This window comes from Echiichthys vipera, assembly GCF_963691815.1.
Source record: "Echiichthys vipera genome assembly, chromosome: 18".
Lineage (NCBI taxonomy): Eukaryota > Metazoa > Chordata > Actinopteri > Perciformes > Trachinidae > Echiichthys > Echiichthys vipera.
The window spans coordinates 23,093,073-23,116,826 of record NC_139843.1 but is presented as its reverse complement, the minus strand read 5'-3'; the positions used below and the strand labels follow the sequence as shown (position 1 = coordinate 23,116,826).

The following is a 23,754-nucleotide window of genomic DNA, read 5'->3' as shown; positions in this document are numbered from 1 at the left end:
CATTGTAGCAGCCAATAGCGTTGGGCATTGCAGGTTACCAGGGTTGTTTGTTGTTGCTACAGAAACAAGAATACTTTTTGAGTTGAGAGCTAGCTAGCTAATCAAGTACACACCACTCAAAGAAAGACTTCCAGTTGAAGAATTGCTAACATTAAATACTGTTGTCAAATGAATCTATAAGTCCAAATGATTCGTTACCCTGTATGATTCATCACTTGATATGGAACAGGCTGATCTCTTGACACACTCGGCCACGAAACTGGCAACCCGACTACTGGAATTATTTTTTGTTGTTGCGACTACAATCTTGAGACACTAGGTAGCGATGTTCTGCTCATTTTCCATATTAAACCTTTAACAAAGTTAATCTTTTAGTCACCTTAAATGTCTTCATCTGTGTTTGATGGTTTCACCTTGCTAACTAACTAGATAGCTAACACTAGAGTAAGCTGGTAATTTAAGTGAAACTGCCGATTTTCAATTGGCTCTGTCACTGCACTACATGCAGATGAACAACGCCAGCACTGGAAGCTCCCAATCGATAAAAGTTTAGCTCTTTAGCATTTAGCGTAATGCAGGACCACTGAAACAACATTCACCCCCCTGTTCTGCTCTTTTTCTAAATATGGTCACTTATGGTCAAAATCTAGGGACTCCCTACAGCCTTTTCTGGAAGGTTAGAGGACATTAAAGGCTGGGTGGCATATAATATCCTTCAGCCAAACAATAACAAAACTGAAGTGATTATCTTTGGTCACTCTAAATCCAGAAGTCAGCTCCCCAGTAAAACTAGGTCACCTCTCCCCATATGTGAAGTCCCATGTGAAAAATCTTAGCATCAAATTGGATTCTGAGCTCTCTCTTAACAAACTAATCAGTTCTGATGTAAAAAAAAACAAAAAACAAACCTGTTACTCTCTCAGTTAAGAACCATTTCCAAACAAAGGCCAATGCTGTCCTTCCATGATATGGCGTTCCACAGTCATCATAAAAGCACTTTCAGATGGTCCAAAATGCAGCTGCAAGGAAGTTGACTGTTACTAAAAAGTACATCACCCCAGTACTAGCCTCTCTCCACTGGCTCCCTGTTAACTTCAGAATCCAATTTAAGACCCAGCGGATTGCTTTCAAGGCTCTTAATAGCCAGCCCCATCCAATATCACAGACCTTATCCTAATTCTCTGAGATCGGACAACAAATTTATGTTCCATGATCATGACTTTAACTGAAAGGTGACAATGCCTTTGTAGTTGCTGCTCAACAACTGTGGAAACTGTTGCAATTATATATCAGATGTGCTCCCTCCAACTCTTTTAAATCTAGGCTAAAGACACAGTTTTAATCACTGGCCCTTTTAGCTCACTAATCCCTCAATCTGCTGTATCATTTTTAAAATTCTGTATTTGTACATTCTTCTCTTGTTATCTTGTTAATTGTTGGTTTTGTTTTCTTCTCTTTGTGTTTTTAATTTTACATTTTGGTGTTCTTTATACAGTGCATTTGCGCCTCTTGTACAGCACTTTGGTTCAGAAATGTGTGTTTCTAGCGGCCTCTTTGGCAATAAGATTTAACTGCAGGCGAGCCTGTTCTTTCAGAGCCTCAATCTTGTCATATTTTTGGTCACTATGTTGGTTGACTATTTATTTTTATTTTTTGCTCTTTTGTCAATTTTATTGAAACACATTCACCTCTCTACTTCCGGTCCGTCCCATATACTGTATGTTACCGTCTGAAATCCATACACACACACACACACACACACACACACACACACACACACACACACACACACACACACACACACACACACACACACACATATAGTATATATAAATAAGTGACAGAAAGTAACATTTCAGATTATGTAATTAACTGAATTTAATTATTTATTACACATTGAAAAAGTCTGTCATTACTGGCACACTGCATAGGTTAAGCCCTACATTTTAAAAAAGAATAAGCGTTGCATCAAAAAGATTTTTTCATTGGTTGATTGCACTAGTTTTCTTTTCTATTTGCTACGTCTTCCATAAATGGGTATTTGATATATTGTCACATTTTTTAATATCATATCCTTCATGGTATATTTTGCCATAATCAGTGCTGCTGTTCGGCTGAAACAGCTCAATTTTCTCTCAGGGATCATGAGAGGTTCAATTTACCTCACAGAATCATTGTATAAAATTGATTGATAAAATTGTTTTACATTCACTCTAATAAGAACAAAATAAAAGTCATATCAATCCAAAAAGGTGTGTTATTCTTTTTTATTATTATAGGGATGGCAGCTGTGCGATTTTTGGCTCTAATACAGTGCACATGTGCAGAGTAAGTAAGAGAGAGAGAGAGAACTGTATCTTATAGTTGTCCGTAGCTTGTAAGAGGATCATGTCCGCAGGCCTCAAAATCTCCTTTTTATTATTACCTACAGGAGCTAGAATCCCCAGGGCTCTCTCTTACACACACTGCCACCCCTACACAAACACTAGAACACCCATATAACACTTTATTCTATTGTTCTCCCCGACGGCTCATTATTTTTCTTACTGCTGAGTTTTTATCTCAGGGGTTGACAAAGTGGTACCAACCTGTCTTGTCCCGACTTGTCACATATGGATGCTTTGACAGGACCCTTTGGCGTCACTTGTCAACGCACTGGGTAGTCTGTCAAACTGTGGCACTTCACTATGGTCGCTGTTTTACAACACAGGGTTAATGTTATCAATTCAAACCAAACTAGATATTAGGGTTAGGAAAAGCTTGTGGGTGGGGTTAAAATATGGGAGTAACTAAAGCGACATTCATTTGACTTTTGTCACATAAACACAGGAGAGCACTTGCTCTGAACATCTGATATTGCCAAAAAAGGATTTACAGTTTAAAGCCTGGCGTGTCTCATACAGACGCTCAGGGTGCCTTGTAGTCAGTATCAAACGTTGAGGGGGCGTGTCAAAGCGTTGCTCCAATACCCTCAGAATGACAACAGGTTGGTGGTTAGCCATCATCACAGAATATTCAGCAGGCGGTTAGCTATATGTAAATACAACTGTACATATATATTATCGAGAAATGCATTACAGTAATTATTTTTTGGGTAAGTCGTATTAGGGATTACAATTTGAAATCCAGTATTTACAAAAAATGTACAAAAGTAATGCTCTGTTGCTTCAACATGTTGAATGGTAGGCTTGTTCACTGCCTTACCTGGATTCAGTAGAAGCTGATATACAGTAAAAGGGATACTTAACCAGTTTGAATTCATGCCTGGATCATGGCAAAGTGGTCATTGTGTTCAGATGATGTGTATTTGGCCTTTCTCAGTGGTAGAAGTCCCAGCAGAACAGAGCATTAGAGAGCTGCTGAAATTTCATCAGAGTGCGATGACCCGAAAAGATGCATTTCGCATCATTTAGCGGATTTTAGAAGAACTCAAATGTTCGCTACCAAAGGGGATACCACATTGACCACATTGCCATGACACAGGCCTGGAATAAAACCTTGATGTCTTTATTTTACACTACAGTTCAGACTACTTTTCTTTTACATTGTGTGATGAATTGAGCACAAAGCTACACTGCAGCCTGCAACCAGTTTATCTCTGTCCCAGGTACTAAATTTAACGTAACTGTATCACCAGTCGCTGGTTTTATCCCTATCAGGACGGATCTGGTCTGCCACAGTTTCCGATCTTTTTGTGGTGCTTTTACTGGGTGATTGCCACCAAAGTGCAAGTAGAATTAACTTACACACTTCTAAGAATCTACGAGGTAGATTTCATATATGTGCATGAACATTTCCATGTCAGATAAGTAAACTCAAGTGACCTTGATGAGAAAAAGCAGTAAGAACGTTTGGGCCATGATCAGAGTGGCTCAGGTGGTGGTTTACATAAAAACTGGAGATGAAGAAGACTTTACAGTATATTTTGGAGCTGTTAAAGCATGTCATTTTATTGTGAAGGACTGAAGTATGTTTTGACAGCATTTATGTTAATGTGGACGACCAGCAGTTCCCAGTGTTTAGTGTTTTCGGGGTGTCCAAATAGGGGTGAGAGTAGCACACGGCTAATTCACCGGTGTTAGCGTCCTTTTTACCAGTCTTGTAAACACAAATATGAATCAGGCCGTTAAGACCATATTTGGTTACAAAGATAAGAAGTTAGACTTTAGTTTAACACCATTAAATTAACTCTAAACATTACATCATCATTTATATTTGTAGGATAAACAGCAAGTTTGATCAAATTTAGCCAAAATCTGTCCGACTGGTGACACAGATTGGTTAGATCCAAGACTATGCTAGACTGCTCAACTTTATAATTAATTATACATGACTTGACTCCCCTTGTGGTCGTTAGCACTGTCGCCTCGCAGCAAGAGGGTTCCTGGTTTGAATCTCGGCTGGGGCCCTTCTGTGTGGAGTTTGCATGTTCTCCCCTTGTCTGCGTGGGTTCTCTCTGGCTTCTCCGGCTTCCTACCACAGTCCAAAGACATGCAGGTGTTAGGTTAATTGATGACTCTAAATGCCCGTAGCTGTGAATGTGAGTGTGAATGGTTGCCTGTCTCTGTTTGTCTCTATGTGTCCTGTGATAGACTGGCGTCCTGTCCAGGGTGTACCCCGTCTCACGCTCAATGCCAGCTGAGATCGGCTCCAGCGACCCAGATAGGGACAAGCGGTTGAAGATGGATGGATGTATGACTACCCTTATAAATGATCAAATGTAACCCTAACCCCTTTTTACAGAAAAACCAAACCCTTCATAGCTGTCGAGCTAGCTACTAAAGTGTTGACGCCTGCACATTATGACAGTTTTGTTCAATAATTGCATTCTCGTATTTACTAGTTCTAGTAACAACATAATGACAATAGCTGTCCCATGTAGAGCCAGCTTAGGTGGTAACAAGCTCAGAAAACTGCAAAAAGTGTAACTAATTTAGCTAACTGATGATGTGGTTGGCACTACAGCTACTTGAGTCAAGAAAACAATTAAGCTAGCTTTGACAGAGATACTAAACAACAAATTACACACATTGAAAGAAGCTTATCAAAGATCAACTAACTACAGAATGAGGATAGAGCAGACCACCAAGACTTATATTACACATCACAGATCACTCCCACACTTTTGTTTCAGAGCTCACCAAAATCCAAGTCTTTGCCCTCTTCAGTTCCCTGGTCACAGCCAATCAATTAAAATCAGTTGATATTGGTCCAAGGTTTAGCTGTGTGTGACGGAGCAGCTCTGCAGTCCACAGGGTATTCCTCAGATTCAGTTCACTCTGCTGTAAAGCACTGCTTTACGGGGTGAAGGAAGAGATCTTTATGGCCCCAGATCAAGATAAAAATACTGCTTTAGAGTGCAAATGTAAAACAAAGTAGAACACAAAGAGTATTATAGAAGTGTTTTTAGGTTTAAGAAGCAATCATGCTAATAATTCTACAAAGAAGACATAAAGGCACCAATCATCTCAGGCAGTCACCGAAGCCTCACAATAAACTTTTCAGTTCTGTGATGTCATGATGCCATGAAGTGTTACTAGCAATAGCAATTTAAATGTAATCAACATCTGTTCTTTCATCCGAGAGACGTGTTTCAACGCAGCTCTAATGGCAGTGTTTTCTTCTATGTTTTGTTAAATTGACAATATAAAACCTCTATGAATTAATTGTGGTGCAGTTTGAGTAGAAGTTTTGTCAGGGTTCAGTGCTGGGCAGGGGGCCAGCCTCCCTTTAATGGTTTGGAAAGTCCCACTTACTGCTGCTGCTGCTGCTTGGCTGGCCTATGCACTGACTCCAATCAATGGTGGGGTTTACTTCAAGTTCATTTACCATCAAAAAGGGAGAAACAATTCTTCATGTTGAGAAACAAGCCGACAAACGGGATCCATTTTTTTTCCAGGGAAGCCAACTGCTGTTCCCCTTCCATTTTTAAAGTGGTGGCAGTGATTTTTCCCTCTGAGAAAATAGCCTTTTCTAGACCATATCCATCCGGCCCACCCCTCTGAAATTGAACCTACTCTCCAGTGTTACTGCAGCAAGGCTGTCTGGAGGGATAGGAGAGGGAGGAGGACTGTTTGTCCACCTCAACTTCTATTAAAGACAAGCAAGCAGGGCAACCTCTAGACCCTCGATTAAGCCCTGCTTTGCGCGTTTGGTGAATGAACAGGAAAGAAAAAAGTTGAGGTGTAAAAAGCAATATCCCAAAGGCTCAGTGGGTAATTCGCGGTCACAACTCTTTCTCTGAACTGAGACCTTTACTTTGTCACCTCAATTATACCGCACCACCCTGCTCTAATCTGGGGCTTCCTTCTACAGCTCACACGTGACAGAATGCATTTCCATACTTATGCCAAGGGAGTCATGGCGTCACAGGGGAGGTTGCTTGCAGTTGGACTGAAACTGTGAAAATCTTTGGGTTCCAATCAGACGCCTGTTTACTCCCAGTCTGTCTCCCGAGACTCTATTCATTGAGGCCGATTGCTGAGTAGGTTTAGCAGGGCGTCTGTGAAGGATGAGGATGGCAAAAACCGTCTGAACACAGCAAGAGCATGTTTTTGATTTCTTGTCTGAATTTCACAACTAAGTGATTGATGTTCACATGTTTCTTTTCCTTACCCCACAGCACAACCGAATCCGCCGAAAATTCATGAAGGATGGTGGGCGTACAAAGAGGTGGTGCAAGGGAGCTTTGTTCCAGGTAAGCCTCAAAACAGTATGCAGCACTTTGATGCGTGGTCGTTTCCAACAGAATACTGATTCTCCTGCATGCACTTTACCACACTGTGTTCTTGATCCTAAAGTCAGAGCTTATTACATATTTAAGATAACATCGGGCCACCTTGCCATTGGCAGTAGTGTTATTTTCTCATTCTGAAGACCTCTTCGCCCTTCCCACACACATGATGTTTTTTCACTGATTGATTGACGGCAGCTTACTGTTCCTTCCACCTTTTCAATCTTGTTGTGTATCTGCGTGTCAGGCCAATTATTTTTCTGAGATTGTGTTTTTCTGTTGAGCCGAGGTGCTCTTGATAAAGCCTGCAGGTAGTTGTGTGTATGAGTGTGTCTATGTGAGGTAATGTCTAGGCTTATGAGGACCAAAAGTGTGTATGGATAGAACAATTAGGAACATTCAAACAGGGGTTGTCCTGCTGGAACAACTTCAAGGTTAACGTAGTTAATGTCTTCAAGGGACGTTGTTCCGATGAGAGGTGAAGGTCGGGGTGGAGTTTTTTGCATTTCCAATATTCGTACTTAATATAAAGTGACATTATCACAATTAAATTTAAACTTTAAATGCCTTAAACTCCAAATGCACAAGTTGCAAAATGTCACATTACATTGCATCACATTCATTCAGCTGATGCTTTCACCCAAAGTGACTTACAATAAGTGATAAAATGTATCACATTCGGCTTTTATCACTAGCCAGATTCAAAATGTAGCAAAGATATCAACAGAATTTTCAGAAAATAAAATGCATGTTATTGCATGTTACCATCTGCTGCTGAACAGTGAACAGTAGCAGTTGTTTCATTGAGATCAACAGTTTAGTAGTTGGTGAATCTAATTCTCCAGTAACGTGTCATCTCTGAGAAAGACAATGAGATGGTGCGGTGAAGAGAGCATCAGTTAAATCTCATAATGGAAATATGACATGTTTGTTTGATGTATTAATTGGAGGAAGGTCACAGTCTCCCTATCGGTCCACACACACACACACACACATGCAATGTCTTTATTTGCCACATTTCTCTCTTTAGTGGACGTTTAACTCGCTTTATCTGTGTCATGAATCATTTTATAAGTCTGTTTCCATTGCATTTTGCTTTGTCAAAGTTTTCCACCTCAGCTACCTTTTTTTCTCACATTTCCAGCATTTCCTTCCAGGTTTTTCATGTGAAAATTTCATCTCATCTTCAACCGCTTATCCGGGGTCAGGTCGCGGGGGCAGCAGCTTTTGCAGGGGACCCCAAACTTCCCTTTCCCGGGCCACATTAACCAGCTCTAACAGGGGGATCCCGAGGCGTTCCCAGGCCAGTGTGGAGATATAATCTCTCCACCACTTCCCTCCTCCCAGCTGGACGTGCCTGGAACACCTCCCTAGGGAGGCGCCCAGGGGGCATCCTTACTAGCTGCCCAAACCACCTCAACTGGCTCCTTTCAACACAAAGGAGCAGCGGCTCTACTCCGAGTTCCTCACGGATGGCCGAGCTTCTCACCCTATCTCTAAGGGAGACTTCAGCCACCCTCCTGAGAAAACCCATTTTGGCCGCTTGTACCCACGACCTCGTTCTTTCGGTCATGACCCAGCTTTCATGACCATAGGTGAGGGTAGGAACGAAGATTGACCGGTAGATTTGCCTTCCGGCTCAGCTCTCTTTTCGTCTCAACGGTGCGGTAGAGCGACTGCAACATCGCCCCCGCTGCTCCGATTCTCCGGCAAAACTCACACTCCATCGTCCCCTCACTTGGGGTAAGGACTTATTCCCTATCTGGAGTAAGCAATCCACCGGTTTCCTGCTGAGAGCCATGGCCTCAGATTTAGAGGTGCTGATCCTCATCCCAGGCGTTTCACACTCGGCTGCAAACCGATCCAGTGAGTGCTGAAGGTCACTGACCGATGATGCCATCAGGACCACATTATCTGCAAAAAGCAGAGACCACGACTACGCCTTGATATCCTGTCCATGAAAATCACGAACAGGATTGGTGACAAAGCGCACCCCTGGCGGAGGCCAACTCCCACCGGGAACGAATCCGACTTACTGCAGAGGATCCGGACACAACTCTCGCTTTGGGTGTACAGAGATTGGCCCCCCAGAAGTGACCCCCCTCACCCCATACTCCCGCAGCACCTCCCACAGTATCTCCCGAGGGACCCGGTCATATGCCTTCTCCAGATCCACAAAGCACATGTAGACTTGATGGGCCTACTCCCAGGCCCCCTCCAGGATCCTTGCAAGAGTGAAGAGCTGGTCCGTTGTTCCACGTCCAGGACGGAATCCACATTGTTCCTCTTCAATCTGAGGTTCGACCATAGGAAGAACCCTCCTTTCCAGCACCTTGGAGTAGAATGTGCAAATTTGCCTGTGAATATTCTCATTGTCATCAAGTCAAGTCATCGTTATTCCCAAAGCAATTTCAGTCAAAAGCAACTGGACTTGGTTATTTGTCTAGGAAGACGTTTCACCTCTCATCCAAGAGGCTTCATCAGTTCATGTACGCAACTGACCAGGCTGGGACTGGTCCAACTATCTGGTGTTGAGATCCAGGTACTTTACGTCTCACACGGCCGATGATGTCACTGGAATCCTTTGTGCTCCAAGTGCCAAGGACCGTCGTTAGAGTGACAGTCGTTGGTGGGAAGTAGGTTTGGACTTAGTTAGTGCTCTATTGAGTCTTAAGGACAGTCGTTGGAGTCGCAGGAGGCCATCTGTGAACAGTTGTTCTTTGAGGTTAGATTGTTGAATCTCCTGGGAAGGGATAAAAGGGCAGAATTGTAAATTGGAGATAAGATGTGTCTCAGACCTCATCCTCTGTTTAGCGATGGTTTCTCTATTTTTGCACTAACAAAGTCCAAACCTACTTCCCACCAACGTCTGTCACTCTAACGACGGTCGTTGGCACTTGGAGCTCAAAGGGTTCAAGTGACATCATCGGTCTTGTGAGAGGTTAAATACCTGGATTTCCACACCAGATAGTTGGACCAGTCCCAGCCTGGCAGTTGCGTACATGAACTGATGAAGCCTCTTGGATGAGAGGTGAAACATCTTCATAGACAAATAACCAAGTCCAGTTGCTTATGACTGAAATTGCTTTGGGGATACATCTGCAAATTTTAAAAGCTCATAAAAACAGGTGGTTATTAGGGTTGCCCCCAAATAGTCGTCAAGCACGGGTCGACCAAAAAATCATTAGCTGACCAATATATAATTAATACATTGGTTGCAGGAAAAAAAAAAAAATGTAGAAGGCTGAGTGTGGTGCTTCTTCCCTGTATTGAAAATCACTCAAAATCCAAGTTTAGGGAAAGAGGATGCAGCAACAACATGTGTAAGAATGTTAACCCTGAGACCTTTCAATTAAAACAAACACACCACTCTTCCATCTTAATACCTTCTTAATGGAACACTCATCATGTCACCCAAACCACACATAAGTAGAACACATTTAGCTTTTATTGATATCTCGAACAAAAACCCATCAACTTGAATCTTGGTCTGGACTGTAAATAACGACAGAGAACATGGCTCCACTTCCTTCCCCTGTACTAAAGTGAAGCCCAAATATCCAGAATACACCGCCATGTTGTTATTTTGCAACCAGAATATATATATATATTCTGACTGAAACCATCTTTGGGAAAAATTAATTTGAGGTGTTCTTTGAGTTATTAGTTTGGTCCATGTCCCTTCTGCTAACATATAGGGGTACGCTGACTTTTTACCATGTTCTGACACTTTATAGACCAAACAACTTAAAGATTCAAGATGTTAAATGTCACTCTGGTTATACAAGTACAAACATGTAAAATGCTCATGCTGGGAGGCTCCACTAGAGAAATATATAATAACAAAATAAACGTGGTAAAAGTGGTAGACATATAATAGAAATAAGAAACAGTGAAAATAAAAAACATAAAAGAATAAAACAAAATAACAAAGTATAAGAAGAATCTTCCAATTAACAGCCCTTCTGTAAGCGTCACACAGAGCTTAACAGAGCTATGTATCAGACCTCAAGCAAGCACTATGAAAAATCAGCTGGGTCTCATCTAGTTAAGCAAGAAATGGGTCCCAGATAACAGAGACAGTTAATTGAGTTGGTTCTCAAGAACCTGAGCAAGACGGAAACCATGTCAGCCATCCATCTCTGAAAAGAAGGGGTAGAGTGTGATTTCAGAATGACCTTTTTGGCAAGTCATTTTGAGCATCATGGGAAAGCACAGAGTGGATTTCGAGCAGCCAAAGATGGCGAGTCCACTGCCCAATTGGATGGTTCTTTTATAGACCTTTGTGTACCAGTGGAAGCTGAGTTAGGGAAAAGGTCCCGGGGATGAAAGCATAGCTACAACACAGTAAAATAATGTGATATTAAGATGTGTAAAGGTCGAATAAAGGCACCTGTTTTCCAAAGCAAACACAAAGGCTTCCCCAGCATGTCCAGGCATTATTAATAAGTGCCCGTTTGTCTTTCCCTCTGGCACCAACCGCGGTTTGCTGCTCCGTTTATATCTCAGCTATCTCTTCTAGCAGTTCTCCTTGGCGCACTTGCTTTACTAACCACCGTACAACAGCTGGAGCAGTTAAACACTATTCATGATCCTCCAGTGGCTGTGCAGAGTATTCCCAACACTGACTTACCTTGTTCTGCAGCCAGCAGTATTTCATAGCCGGGACATAAAAGAGAAAGAGAGTTTTTTCACTGCAAATGAAGCCCAATTTAATGACAGAGACAAATAATGTTGATGGGACATAGTCTTATTGTACCCGGTCTAGTTGGACAGTGACTAGTCATAAAGGATTTCATGAATATTGAACAGTTTGTGCACTGCACTTTCAGTCATATGTGATATGCACATGGGGGAGCACCATTGAAAAAAAGTATTGCAACACTTCAGAGTTATAACATACTCCCTTAGAGCAGCAATCCACTACCATGAGTACCATCTAACTTTTCCTCATCTACACTTCAGCTGTTACATATATTTCGTAGAAAAATTTTCATTGCTGTTGGATCTAGCTTTTGAATATCTCAACATCTGACAGTTATAGGAGTTCCTAACAAAATGTGTTTGATTGGCAGCCAAAATAATAATGTTGAAATGGAAAAGGAAATGATACTTCTCCCTCGCTGGGAAAAGCAATAATATGACTGGTAGGCTCCGCTCAGCTCTGGTACAGTAGCACTAGTGCTCTGAGCTCCCTCCACTTCTATTCACCTTCTATTCTTCCCTGTAACGTCTCTCTGAGGAGGTCAAAAACTGCATACATGCACCCCAAGGTTAACAAAGCAAATGTAATCTCATTCTCAGGTGTGTGTCACTGCGGCTGACCTTTGGAATATTGCTTATCCTTTCTGAGCTCTCTCAATTAGCTTTAAATTTAGTAAAGGTCAGATATAACTCTGAGTGCTGTACCAGTTTTCCCTTTGCTCTCACCTCTACTTCCCCAGCCATGTCATCAGTTTCACTCACTGTCGTGCTTCATTCTACAGTGCATACATGTCTGGCTAAAGCATTATTCCAGTACTCTCTCATTTCACCGTAATTAATGGAAGCATGCAGGACACGTGTAATTTATTTGCTTTATGCGCTCATTAGTGTGTGCCTGGTGTATTATTTTATGATTCAACTGAAGTGTAATTAACATTGCAGTGCAACTTACAATGTCAATGCCTGCTGTGTTGTAAGTCTGTTTAAAACTATTATGATGTCAAAAGCACAACAATAGAATGGGATATTTAGAGCCAGCATTCAAGCCAACTAATAAGCTGCCATTGTAATGCTCCAGAGTTCTTGAAAGTGCTAAAACTTAAGTGCTGTCTTTGAGCATATCAGTTTTTTGGATAAAATGATTAGTTTGATTACCGATTATTATTAATAAAGGTACAGGTCATCGGCCATGTTAGATAAGCTATTGCAGAATAAATATAATGCAGTAAATACTGTAAATATTCAACCAATTTAAAGAAAAAAGATGAATTACTACACTACAGAGCTTAAGCTGGTCCTGTCTTTCATGGCAACCCAGGATTGTTTGTTAGATGGTTGAGGTCAGGCATTGATCTCGAAATGTTAAAGGGTTAAGGTTAGATGATGACCTGTAACGACACTGAAGGCTTTTCTTGATGAAAGAGATGTTTTCTCATTTTGTGAGTTTGATAGACAGATGGTTCATCCAATCACCTGCCAGGTATGTTTTGAAAGTGCCTTCCCTTTTCAAATCAGTTTCTAATGACACCTTCTCAGGTCAAGTTAGTTAAGGTAAGGTTAAGGTTAGATGGTTAGGGTAAAACACTGAACTCAAATGGTTAAGTTTAGATGGTTAAGGTTAAACACTGAACTCAAATGGTTACAGTTAGATGGTTAAGGTAAAACACTGAACTCAAATAGTTAAGGTTAGATGGTTAAGGTAAAACACTGAACTCAAATGGTTAAGGTTAGATGGTTACGGTAAAACACTGAACTCAAATGGTTAAGGTTTGATGGTCAAGGTAAAACACTGAACTCAAATGGTGAAGGTTAGATGGTTATGGTAAAACACTGAACTCAAATGGTTAAGGTTAGACGGTTAAGGTAAAACACTGAACTCAAATGGTTAAGGTTAGATGGTCAAGGTAAAACACTGAACTCAAATGGTTAAGGTTAGATGGTCAAGGTAAAACACTAAACTCAAATGGTGAAGGTTAGATGGTTAAGGTAAAACACTGAACTCAAATGGTTAAGGTTAGACTGTTAAGGTAAAACACTGAACTCAAATGGTTAAGGTTAGATGGTCAAGGTAAAACACTGAACTCAAATGGTTAAGGTTTGATGGTCAAGGTAAAACACTGAACTCAAATGGTTAAGGTTAGACTGTTAAGGTAAAACACTGAACTCAAATGGTTAAGGTTAGACGGTTAAGGTAAAACACTGAACTCAAATGGTTAAGGTTAGATGGTCAAGGTAAAACACTGAACTCAAATGGTTAAGGTTAGATGGTCATGGTAAAACACTAAACTCAAATGGTGAAGGTTAGATGGTTAAGGTAAAACACTGAACTCAAATGGTTAAGGTTAGACTGTTAAGGTAAAACACTGAACTCAAATGGTTAAGGTTAGATGGTCAAGGTAAAACACTGAACTCAAATGTTTAAGGTTAGATGGTCAAGGTAAAACACTAAACTCAAATGGTGAAGGTTAGATGGTTAAGGTAAAACACTGAACTCAAATGGTTAAGGTTAGACTGTTAAGGTAAAACACTGAACTCAAATGGTGAGGGCTAGATGGTTAAGGTAAAACACTGAACTCAAATGGTTAAGGTTAGATGGTCAAGGTAAAACACTAAACTCAAATGGTGAAGGTTAGATGGTTAAGGTAAAACACTGAACTCAAATGCTTAAGGTTAGACTGTTAAGGTAAAACACTGAACTCAAATGGTTAAGGTTAGACGGTTAAGGTAAAACACTGAACTCAAATGGTGAAGGATAGATGGTTAAGGTAAAACACTGAACTCAAATGGTGAAGGTTAGATGGTTAAGGTAAAACACTGAACTCAAATGGTGAGGGCTAGATGGTTAAGGTTAGGCATTAAAATGTAATGGTTAGAGTTTTGTCTGATGTGGTCTTCACTGCAGTGCATTGTATGCATGTTATTACTAAACTCAAGAGACTAAACATGTCCCGAGTAGATTTACAGGATAGGTATTATATATTATTACCATTCTGCATCTATTTCAGTAACATTTTGCAAATGTATCATGATTTTGAAGCGCTGCTGTTTTGGTTCAGTACATTTGAACTGAACTATTTATGTTCAAGCTGAGTTTGAAGAGATGCTGTCAAAATCCTGTCCAAATGTTCCTGCTGCAGTCGATCCATACAAACACTGCTTAACTCACGGTAATTATCGTCTAAATATAGTGGGACATAAATTGTTCAATGGAAGAAATCATCAAAGGAGACCTTTAATGCAGGTTATTTCTTCATTTTTTTTTAATCTTCTTCATTTTCCCAGCCCCGATTTCTCCAACATCCATGTTATAATGACAACGTTTTTAGTTAGTACAAAAGCACAGTACTTTTTATGAACTTTGTCAATGATATTTTATTCTTGGTGCTGAGCCACTTGGTGATTTTTACTCAGTGGTCATTGTCGTCTGAATGTGTAGCAGCTTTTCATGTGAAGGAGATAGGCATGGGCGAGATTTATTTGGAGACTGAAGGCCTCTGAGGGCCTCAGGCTCTGTTTATGTGCTTTTCTCAAGGAAATTATATTGTTGCATTTATGAATGTTTGGCGAATCCATATTGACGGCAATGTAGAAGTGGATCCGACTGAATTTAGATGAGAGTAAACCAGGAGAGCTGGTGATGCTATAAGTGTGGGGGGAAAGGGGCTGCTGGTTAATGTGATTTTATACCCTTTGGTATACTCTTTTATATCTATGCTTTATGCCATTTTTGTTCTTTGTACCTTGTTTTGTATCTTGTTGTTTGCACCTGATGTGTCGTCTGAATGTTTTTCCTCACTCTCACTGCATGTGGCAAAATTTATTCTTTTTGTTTGGACCAAGGGGAACACAATTTCATTCCTCCATGCTGTGCTGCACTGTATACAGATGGATGACATTACAGTCTGTCTTATCCCTTATACCCGCATTCTTTGATTTGCTTTGGAAGTCTTCATTAGATTTAATATTGAATTCAAGTCTTTCTCTCTCTCTTCCAGGGTTGAAGTCAGGATTTTAGAAATATTAATGTCCAAGTCTTTTAAAAAAAATTACCAAAATGACGGATGTCTTATTTTGTATTTATGATGAATGGCCGTTGTCAGCAATAACCTTGGAGAAAAATAGATTGTATTTTTTATGACTGCTTCACAATAAAAGCCACCCCATGTGTCGCCAGTTGAATGCTTATATTGTGCAGCCGTAAGAAATGTTGCATTAGCATTAGCAGACAACATAATACAGCTCTGATATAACTGAAGGGGCTTCAACAGTAAACTGTGAGGCTGAAATCAATAATAAATTCAAACAATAATGCTGGATTGGTGATTACCAGCATGGAAATGGCTGACTCCACCACCAATTATGGAAACGACTATATAGAGAAGTAACAACAGAATGTAAATACCTGATATAGCAAATGCTGACAATAATGATTCAAATAAATAGTATCAAAAATGGGGTTTTAAACTATAATATCCCTTTACGTCTAAATGCTCTTTCAACACTGCCAGGCCAATATTAAAAATCCTGGAAAAAAAACACTAAATTGTTTATTTTCTAATTTATAATTTTGGCATGGTAACATTTAGATATATACATTCCGAAAAATGCGGGTGTCAATCCATAAAATATGCCTTTTATAGTCCATCGTTAAACAGAGAACAACAGAACGAGGGATGGCTGATGGTAGGGAAGAGTCAGAGATTTTCAGTCCCCATTTGAGGTCCAGCTAATGAAAAACTTCAGATTATTCAAGAAAGAGGATCAACTCGATAAGTCGCTCGCTGTTTGTAGGGTTTGTCAGAATCAGAATCAGAATCAGAAATACTTTGATAATCCCAGGGGAAAATTGTTTTCATTTCAAACTACAGCTATAAAAAACAACATATTTAACAACATTATACAGATGACATATATTTGTAAAAACAGAAATATAAAACAGTATATATAAATATAGAATTTAAAATGGTAATATATACGGATCAAAAGTCCTGTAATAACGTGCAAAGTACCGTAAAAATGTGCAAAGAACAATTGTTTATGATTGAGTCCGTATTACAGAAAGGAGGTGACAGACTCCAAGGGATGCGTTTTATAGTTTAATGACCACAGGCAGGGAATATTTCCTGTGGCGCTCTGTGGTGCATCTGGGTATGAGGAGTCTTCTGCTGAAGGTGCTCCTCTGCTGGGCCAGTGTGTCGTAGAGAGGGTGGGAGACATTGTCCAGGATAGACCGGAGCCTGGACAGCATCCTCCTCTCTGCCACGGTCGTCAGGGTGTCCAGCTCCTCCCCCACCACATCACCGGCCCTCCTGATCAGTTTGTTCAGTCTGTTGGTGTCTGCGACCTTCAGCCCACTGCTCCAGCATGTGACAGCGGAGAAGATCGCACTGGCCACAACAGACTCATAAAACATCCTCATCATTGTCCGGCCGATGTTAAAGGACCTCAGCCTCCTCAGGAAGATGAGTGGCCCTTTTTGTAGACAGCCTCTGCGTTTCTAGACCAGTTCAACTTATTATTGAAGTACACCCCCAGGTACTTATACGCCTCTACAGGGTCCACAGGAACCCCCTGGATGGAGACAGAGGTCACAGGAGTTTTCACCCTCCTCAGATCCACTACGAGCTCCTTTGTTTAAGTCACATTTAGCTGCAGATGATTCAGCTCACTCCAAGTGACAAAGTTGCCCACAACAGTCCTGTCAGCCAACTATTGCAGAGTCATCAGAAAACTTCTGATGTTGTCAAAGTCTGATTAAATACTGACTTAGGCTAAAGCAGCAATATAAGGTTGATGGAATGGGATGAAATCATATTGTGAGGAGACTGTGTCAACCTCATTGGGATTTTCTCTAGCAGTCCACATGGCTAATTAATATGCATGAAGACTTAAAAAACCCATCTGACTTGTTTGTGAAAATATTAGTTAGCCATGTGGACTGCTTGATATTTGATTATATCCATAATTATTTTAGCTCTGATTCCCTTACGAGAAAACTTCTAGGAATCCTCACCTGCACTGTCCAGTATTCAGATATTATTATTATTTTTAAACAAATTTCTGGCAAAAAAAGTTACTGTATCGATTTCAAATCATTTAATCGTATCATATCATTCTAGAATAGCCAAATATCTTCCCTAAATCGTATCTGAACAATAGAAAATGATACCTATGGTATAGTTTTAAAAACGTTATTGTTTCACCCCTACTAACTAGTCCGACCATGAGCATATCTGCTCAGGATACAGACTGCTGTTAACACCTTCATTCTGTCAGTTTTTTTCTACTTTCTCGGCGGTCAGAAGGATTTTTTAAATCAGGTCATCTGCTCCAAGAACAGCACGCCCACGGAAGTACTAACAACAATAGCATTAGCTATGCTATTGGGAAGTGCCAAAAACTACAGTTCTCTGAGTGTCCACTAGGGGCAGGTTTCATAATAGAGCAGTTTCTCATTGACCCCCACGTTAAACAGGCTGTTTTCACAGCATAATTTAACCTATTTAAGGCCTGGTACATAAAAACATTCTAGTCTGTATGTGTAGGTACGATTGGATTAAGTTTAGAGAACGGACCCCGACGGGTATGCTACGTCCATTTTTTATATGGGCTATGGTTGCTCATTAGTCCGTTGTGTGTTGTATTTATAAAGCGTTATTTGTGACTTCTGACGGTATAAATTCCTCCTTTATTGCCCGAGTCTATTGTTAACAACATTAGCAAAATGCTAGTGCGAGTAATATGGAACAGTGGGATTAATATGGAGGAGACTAGGTGCATGACCAATCAGAGCAGACTGGGTTCATATTTTTTGAGCATGTAAATATGTCCTAGAAATCCAAAATACATGTATAAAACTGAAAAAGAGTATAATAGTACCCCTTTAACTTTTGACATGACATACAGTAAGTCGCTGTCGTTGCCATACAGTTGTGCTATCTTCTCCACGCTGCCAGCTCCCTCTCCCCGCATGAGTGATCTGATGGCCCCTGTGTGCCAACATAATTTAGGGTTTGGGTACATTAGTCCCTCTGCGCGGTCATAATCCTGCTGCTAGTCCCCCAGTTTGGGAGGTGTAATGGAGCATCACTGCAGAGTTTAAAGCAGTGGGGTTCTGCCAATGTTAGGTCCAACCACCCGGGGCTTATGACAGAGCTGTTGAGGACGATGGGGAGAAGAAGAGCTCCATACAGTGCTCAGAGACTGACACAAGGATGCTTTTACTGAGCTATTGGTGTAACAGTGAAATTAGTCTAGCTTTCAAACACAGACGCCCACAGCACTCCATTTGACAAGATTTGTCCGAGGGATCCATATTATCTTACAGGACTTGTTATTCATTTAGGATTGAAATGTTTAACTGCTACTCATACTGTATGTGTGAAAATAATCAGGATGAGTGATGCTAGTTATTCTGTTAGTCATTGCTACACATCCAATAATTAACCTCATTTTGAGTCAATGAAAGCTATTACATTATTCAAAGTCATTAGAATTGGGAACTATATGCATAGTATGATTTGCTAATACGTGCTGTTCAGTAAAAGGGCCACTTCACCTAAACGACAAATAATCCAATGTTGTCTTACAAACCCCAGTTCCAATGAAGTTAGGACGTTGTGTAAAAAAATGTAAATAAAAAAAAATTACAATGACTTTTCAACCTATATCAAATTGAATACATTACAAAGACCAGATATAAAATGTTCAAACTGACCAACTTTTTGTTTTTTTTTGCGAATATTCACTCATTTTGAGTTATATTTACATAGTCATGGAGATTTTGGTTTTGGTTCTCTTGAGATACCGTATCTGTATACTGTATGCCCCCACCCCATACAATGAAGTGCTGTACATATAATAGTTAAGGTATGTTTAACAACAAGACAAGCCAGCTATCCAGCCATGTCATTTTCCCCAAATTTTCACAAGAATGATAATCCATGTGTAATCTTACTGTCAGCTGCAGCCTGAAGTAGCATGCCTAACAGCAAACAAGATGAGATGATCACTGTGATACAGTTCAGAGGAGCAGAGTAACTTACTTGTCACAGCTTGTGTGTTACAGTCTCTGTCCTGTGGTGTTCAGAGGGTGAGGCTCTGAAGCACTAAGTGTTGTACAAAGGAGATTCAGATTTTTCTTTTCCTTTAATTTAGAAAGTTGATATAGAATAATGAGCAGACATTTTTACCTGAACTTCATACTGGTGTCCTAGGTGTCCTATAGCAGGTTGTAATGGAGACGAGGTAACCAAACAATCAAATATTCACTCAGACCATGGTAAAAGTACTTTTTTAATAATAATAATAATAATAATACTAATAATACTAATAATAATAATAACAATAATAATAATAATAACTTTTATTTGAGAGCGCCTTTAAAGTGAAATTTGGGATGAAAATCATCCCAGGGTCTTTTTCCGCATATTAATTCATACACGAAAAAAACTGTCTCGATGGCTTATTTGATTACTGTATTTCCTGAAAAAGACCCTGGGGTGATTTTACACCGGAATTTCACTTTAAAGACACTCAAGGTCACCTTACAACGCATAGAATATCTATATACATATATATATATAAATATATATATAAAAATATAGAAAATATAAAATATAGAAAAACATTACAAGTACACCGGTTAAGGCAAAGCAAATAGAAGACATGAGAAGGACATGCATACATGTGTTAAAACAGTAACACTGTAGGGTTAAAAGGAAAGTGCACAGGACAATGATCATTGCAGTGAGTAAGCCAGTTTGAACAGGTGAGTTTTGAATACTGCAATGCTGTTGCATTGCCGACCGTGAGGGGCCTGGGAGTAGTGCAGCCCTGGCACCCATGGTGCTTTTCAGGTGGGGATGGTCAGAAGAGCAGCTGAGGATGAGCGCAGGGAGCGGGAGGGAGTGTACTTCTTGAGGAGATCAGACAGAGAAGTGCAGGCTAGGTTGTGAAGGACTTTTTATGTGAGCAGAACATTTTTATACTCAATTCTGTTTTGAACAGGGAGCCAGTTGAGTTGGAGGAGATTGGGGGTGATGTGGTTGGATGTTTTTAATACAGGTAATGATTTGGGCAGCCGAGTTTTGTAAGATTACTGTCCATAATCTTTTGAATTTACAACATTACAATGTGTAATGTTATCCACAGTGGAATGTATACTCTACATCCATATTTGTGACTGTCATGTCCCTTCAACTGCCTTCCAGAAGTCATGGGCCTCTTTGATTTAGCAAGACGTTTTTAGGCATCTAACATGACGTCAATCCATTACTTTTTTATTGCTGTCACAGTAAAGCTTTGATATGGCACAGTGTTGCATATAATATTCTCTAATTGTTTCAGTTTCTTAATATGCCTGCTGACACTGCTACATTTGTCATCGTTCCATCTGCTGATTTCCAACAGCAGGACTTAAAGCTCTCTAGTCTGCAGTTTCTTCTTTTTACTTTTGAAAACCTTTTTTGCAAACGGTCAAAAGGGTACTGTAGCCTTTTATAGTAATTCTGGGACTTTTGCCAGTGATGAAACACGCCTCTGCCTACAAATAGATGGCATTTATTGTGTTGAAACAAGCGATTTATGACAGGTTTGTCCAGTTAAGAGAGTTTTGAGATTCCTTCTTGGAACACTTGTAGGAACTAGACTGGTGCATTTGCTGAAAGAATATGGACCCCGGCTGTCATGTCAGCCACTCCCCTGATTTAATGTGTTGAGTTATGTATGCAGTGCTCTAGTTAGGATTATTGTTGTGCTTTTTTGCTCCTAACAAAGCACAGAGGAAAGCTTTTGATCTTGAATGCGAGAGCATCTGATCCAATCATCAGACCTTATCGTACATCTCCACATCTGATGCTCTGTTTTCCAAGGCACTCAACCCCCGTCAGAGCATTTTGTCACAGCTTCTCAATTTAATCCTGTGTTTTCCCCTCCTCACGCTCTTGTTTGATAGCCACTTTAGTTCGCAGCAATCAAACAAGCAGCTGCAGTTTTTCGAGCAGTTTTGTGAGCTGATTAACATTTTTTTTTACATCCCACTGAGACAAGAACCAAGCACCAATTATAGAATTTTAGCCGTGAGTTGTAAAGTCCAAAAAGCAGTGTTGTGAAAAATCCCCTTAAATGTTTTTTTCACTGGATACTCCTGCTAAGCCCCCCGTCTAAATCAATGGAGGAGGCTAATTGGCAGGTACTTTGTATATGTCTGGCAGGTAGGGAGCTCTTCTTCAAGTGACAATCGCTGATCGAAAACCAATTAAAGGCACAGACACCACCAGCAGGTCCATGCACCATTTGCCGGCAGCAGGTTTAAGGGGGGAAAATGGATATCCAATATCACGTTGCCAGCTTGTTTTGAGTGTACTCAAGCCAGCCCCTGCACTTGAGGTTGAAATAAGACTGTGAAAATTGCAGAAGCTACTGTGGTGTGGGGGCTCGTCTGATGAGAAGAGGCCTCCCAGTGTTGGGATCAGTGCCAGCAGAGTGCAGGAGATTCTGACAGCCAGCACCACACACCAGAGGCTGTTTGATGGGCCTCGAGCATCTAACTAAACAGATTTGGCCCCAGTGGAGATGACAGTCGTGGGAGGAATTTCTCCTACCTATCATTTTGAAATTACGTCCTGCACTGATATGCTGCTGCACTATTTTTCCACTTTGCTACACAGTGGTACCACCCCAGTCTATTTCCTCTATGTAGTTCAGTGTTTAGGTTTTCCACAAATAAAGCCGATAACCGCATTTAAAAAATGTGAAAAGAAGAAGAAATCGTTTTTTTTTTGAGGCAGGATTTTTTCTGTGAGCCGACATTTGTTACATCCACTAAAACACTTAGCCCCTCTGAACCCACAAATAATCAGTACAGTTGTTGTGTTGTTGTGCTCATGTAGGCTGTCCTCATCCACAGTTTGTACATATTACTATGAAAAATAATTCACTGTTATTCATATGTAATCCACATAATTATTATTTATTATTACATTCAGATAAAAGAAGGAAAGGTGACGTAGAATAAGAGCGGTAAACTCTGAGTAGGGAGGAGGGTCAGAGTGGTGGATCGGTCATAAAACACAAGACTTTCACCAAGGAAAAGCCGTGTTCCTGCCACAGAAATACTGGCCCCAGAAAGCCAAACCACAACCTTTTTATTCTAACCCAAAACATAACCGTTGTGGTCCACTTCTGTTCAAAAACCCATGACTTTAAAAACAAACATCCTATTTCATTAGATATCATCAGTTGTTGTGCAAAACATTTTGTAAGATATCAGGCGAACCTGTTGATGAGCATATGTTGGCTCATGGCTGGATTATGGGCCAGGCCAGTGGGGCTGTTCCCCCCGTGGCCTTGGAATGCCAGGGGGTGTCAAAGCCTCAGGGGGCGTGTGGGGCTTGATCCAACACTTCTGAAGTCTTGGTGTTTCTAATGTGGGTTCATCAACAGGGCCTCTCAGGGGCTCCCATACCCCTTGGCATTTAAAAGATGAGATGACCACTAGGTCCCTGCAGCACTTGGGCTCCCCGGTAGATGCTAGAATTTAGTCCCAGAATGAAAACTGGCTTCAATAGCATCTAACGTCAATACATGGTTGTTTGAACGCTGCTACAACGGGCCTGGGTGAGCATAATTGTGCCTTGGCATTCAGCAAGTGAGAAGGGCATATATCTTAAGTGAATTCATGAGTGATTTGCCACACCACCTGGCAAGCATGTCAAGTGACTCAAATCGAGCACCCCAGAAGACATTTGTCTTAAGGGTATATATATATATATAAAAAAATAAATTATATATATATATATATATATATAGATTGGTATCATGCAAGTTAAGTTTTTAAGACTCTCTACCCCCAAGCGAATTCAGGTCTAAGACCCAAGTTTCCATGGTAATATACAGTGGCACCAAATGACAAAAAAGAGCTTAAACTAGATCATAATTTGTAGTTTGTTAATAGAGAGCGAGTTATGAGAGGGGGAAATGTTTCTCGAGACCTTTGTAACCTGTAATACACCGCAGCTCAGTTCTATTACGGGTCTGCAATAGAATGACTGAATCCTCAGATTAGCCTCAGCTAAACTTTTACTTAAATATATTTCATTAAAAAACAGGTGGCTAAGATCAAGCAGCCTGAGCTGTGACATAATGGCCTGAGCACAAACGATGGCTATGATTCCTTTGCACAAAAAGTATCCTATGGTGTCTAAGAATAACATATTTTCTGTTCGTTTGACACTGCTTTTTTTTGTTTTGTCTGTAAGTGACTACGGTATGTTGACAGTTGGAAATAAAGATTTGGCAAAAACAGCCGAGATCTG

General features: G+C 40.5%; 1 protein-coding gene across 1 annotated transcript in view; it reads left to right on the top strand.

The window, feature by feature from the left end:
• The window catches only part of ca10a (carbonic anhydrase Xa), a gene marked incomplete at its 5' end in the record, with an annotated part of 322,140 nt that overhangs the window by 36,759 nt on the left and 261,627 nt on the right, over nt 1-23,754 (top strand). Inside the window, one exon of the mRNA XM_083932762.1 lies at nt 6,623-6,697. Within this exon, the coding sequence (XP_083788888.1) occupies nt 6,623-6,697 (75 nt within the window). The remainder of the gene's footprint in view (nt 1-6,622; nt 6,698-23,754) is intronic.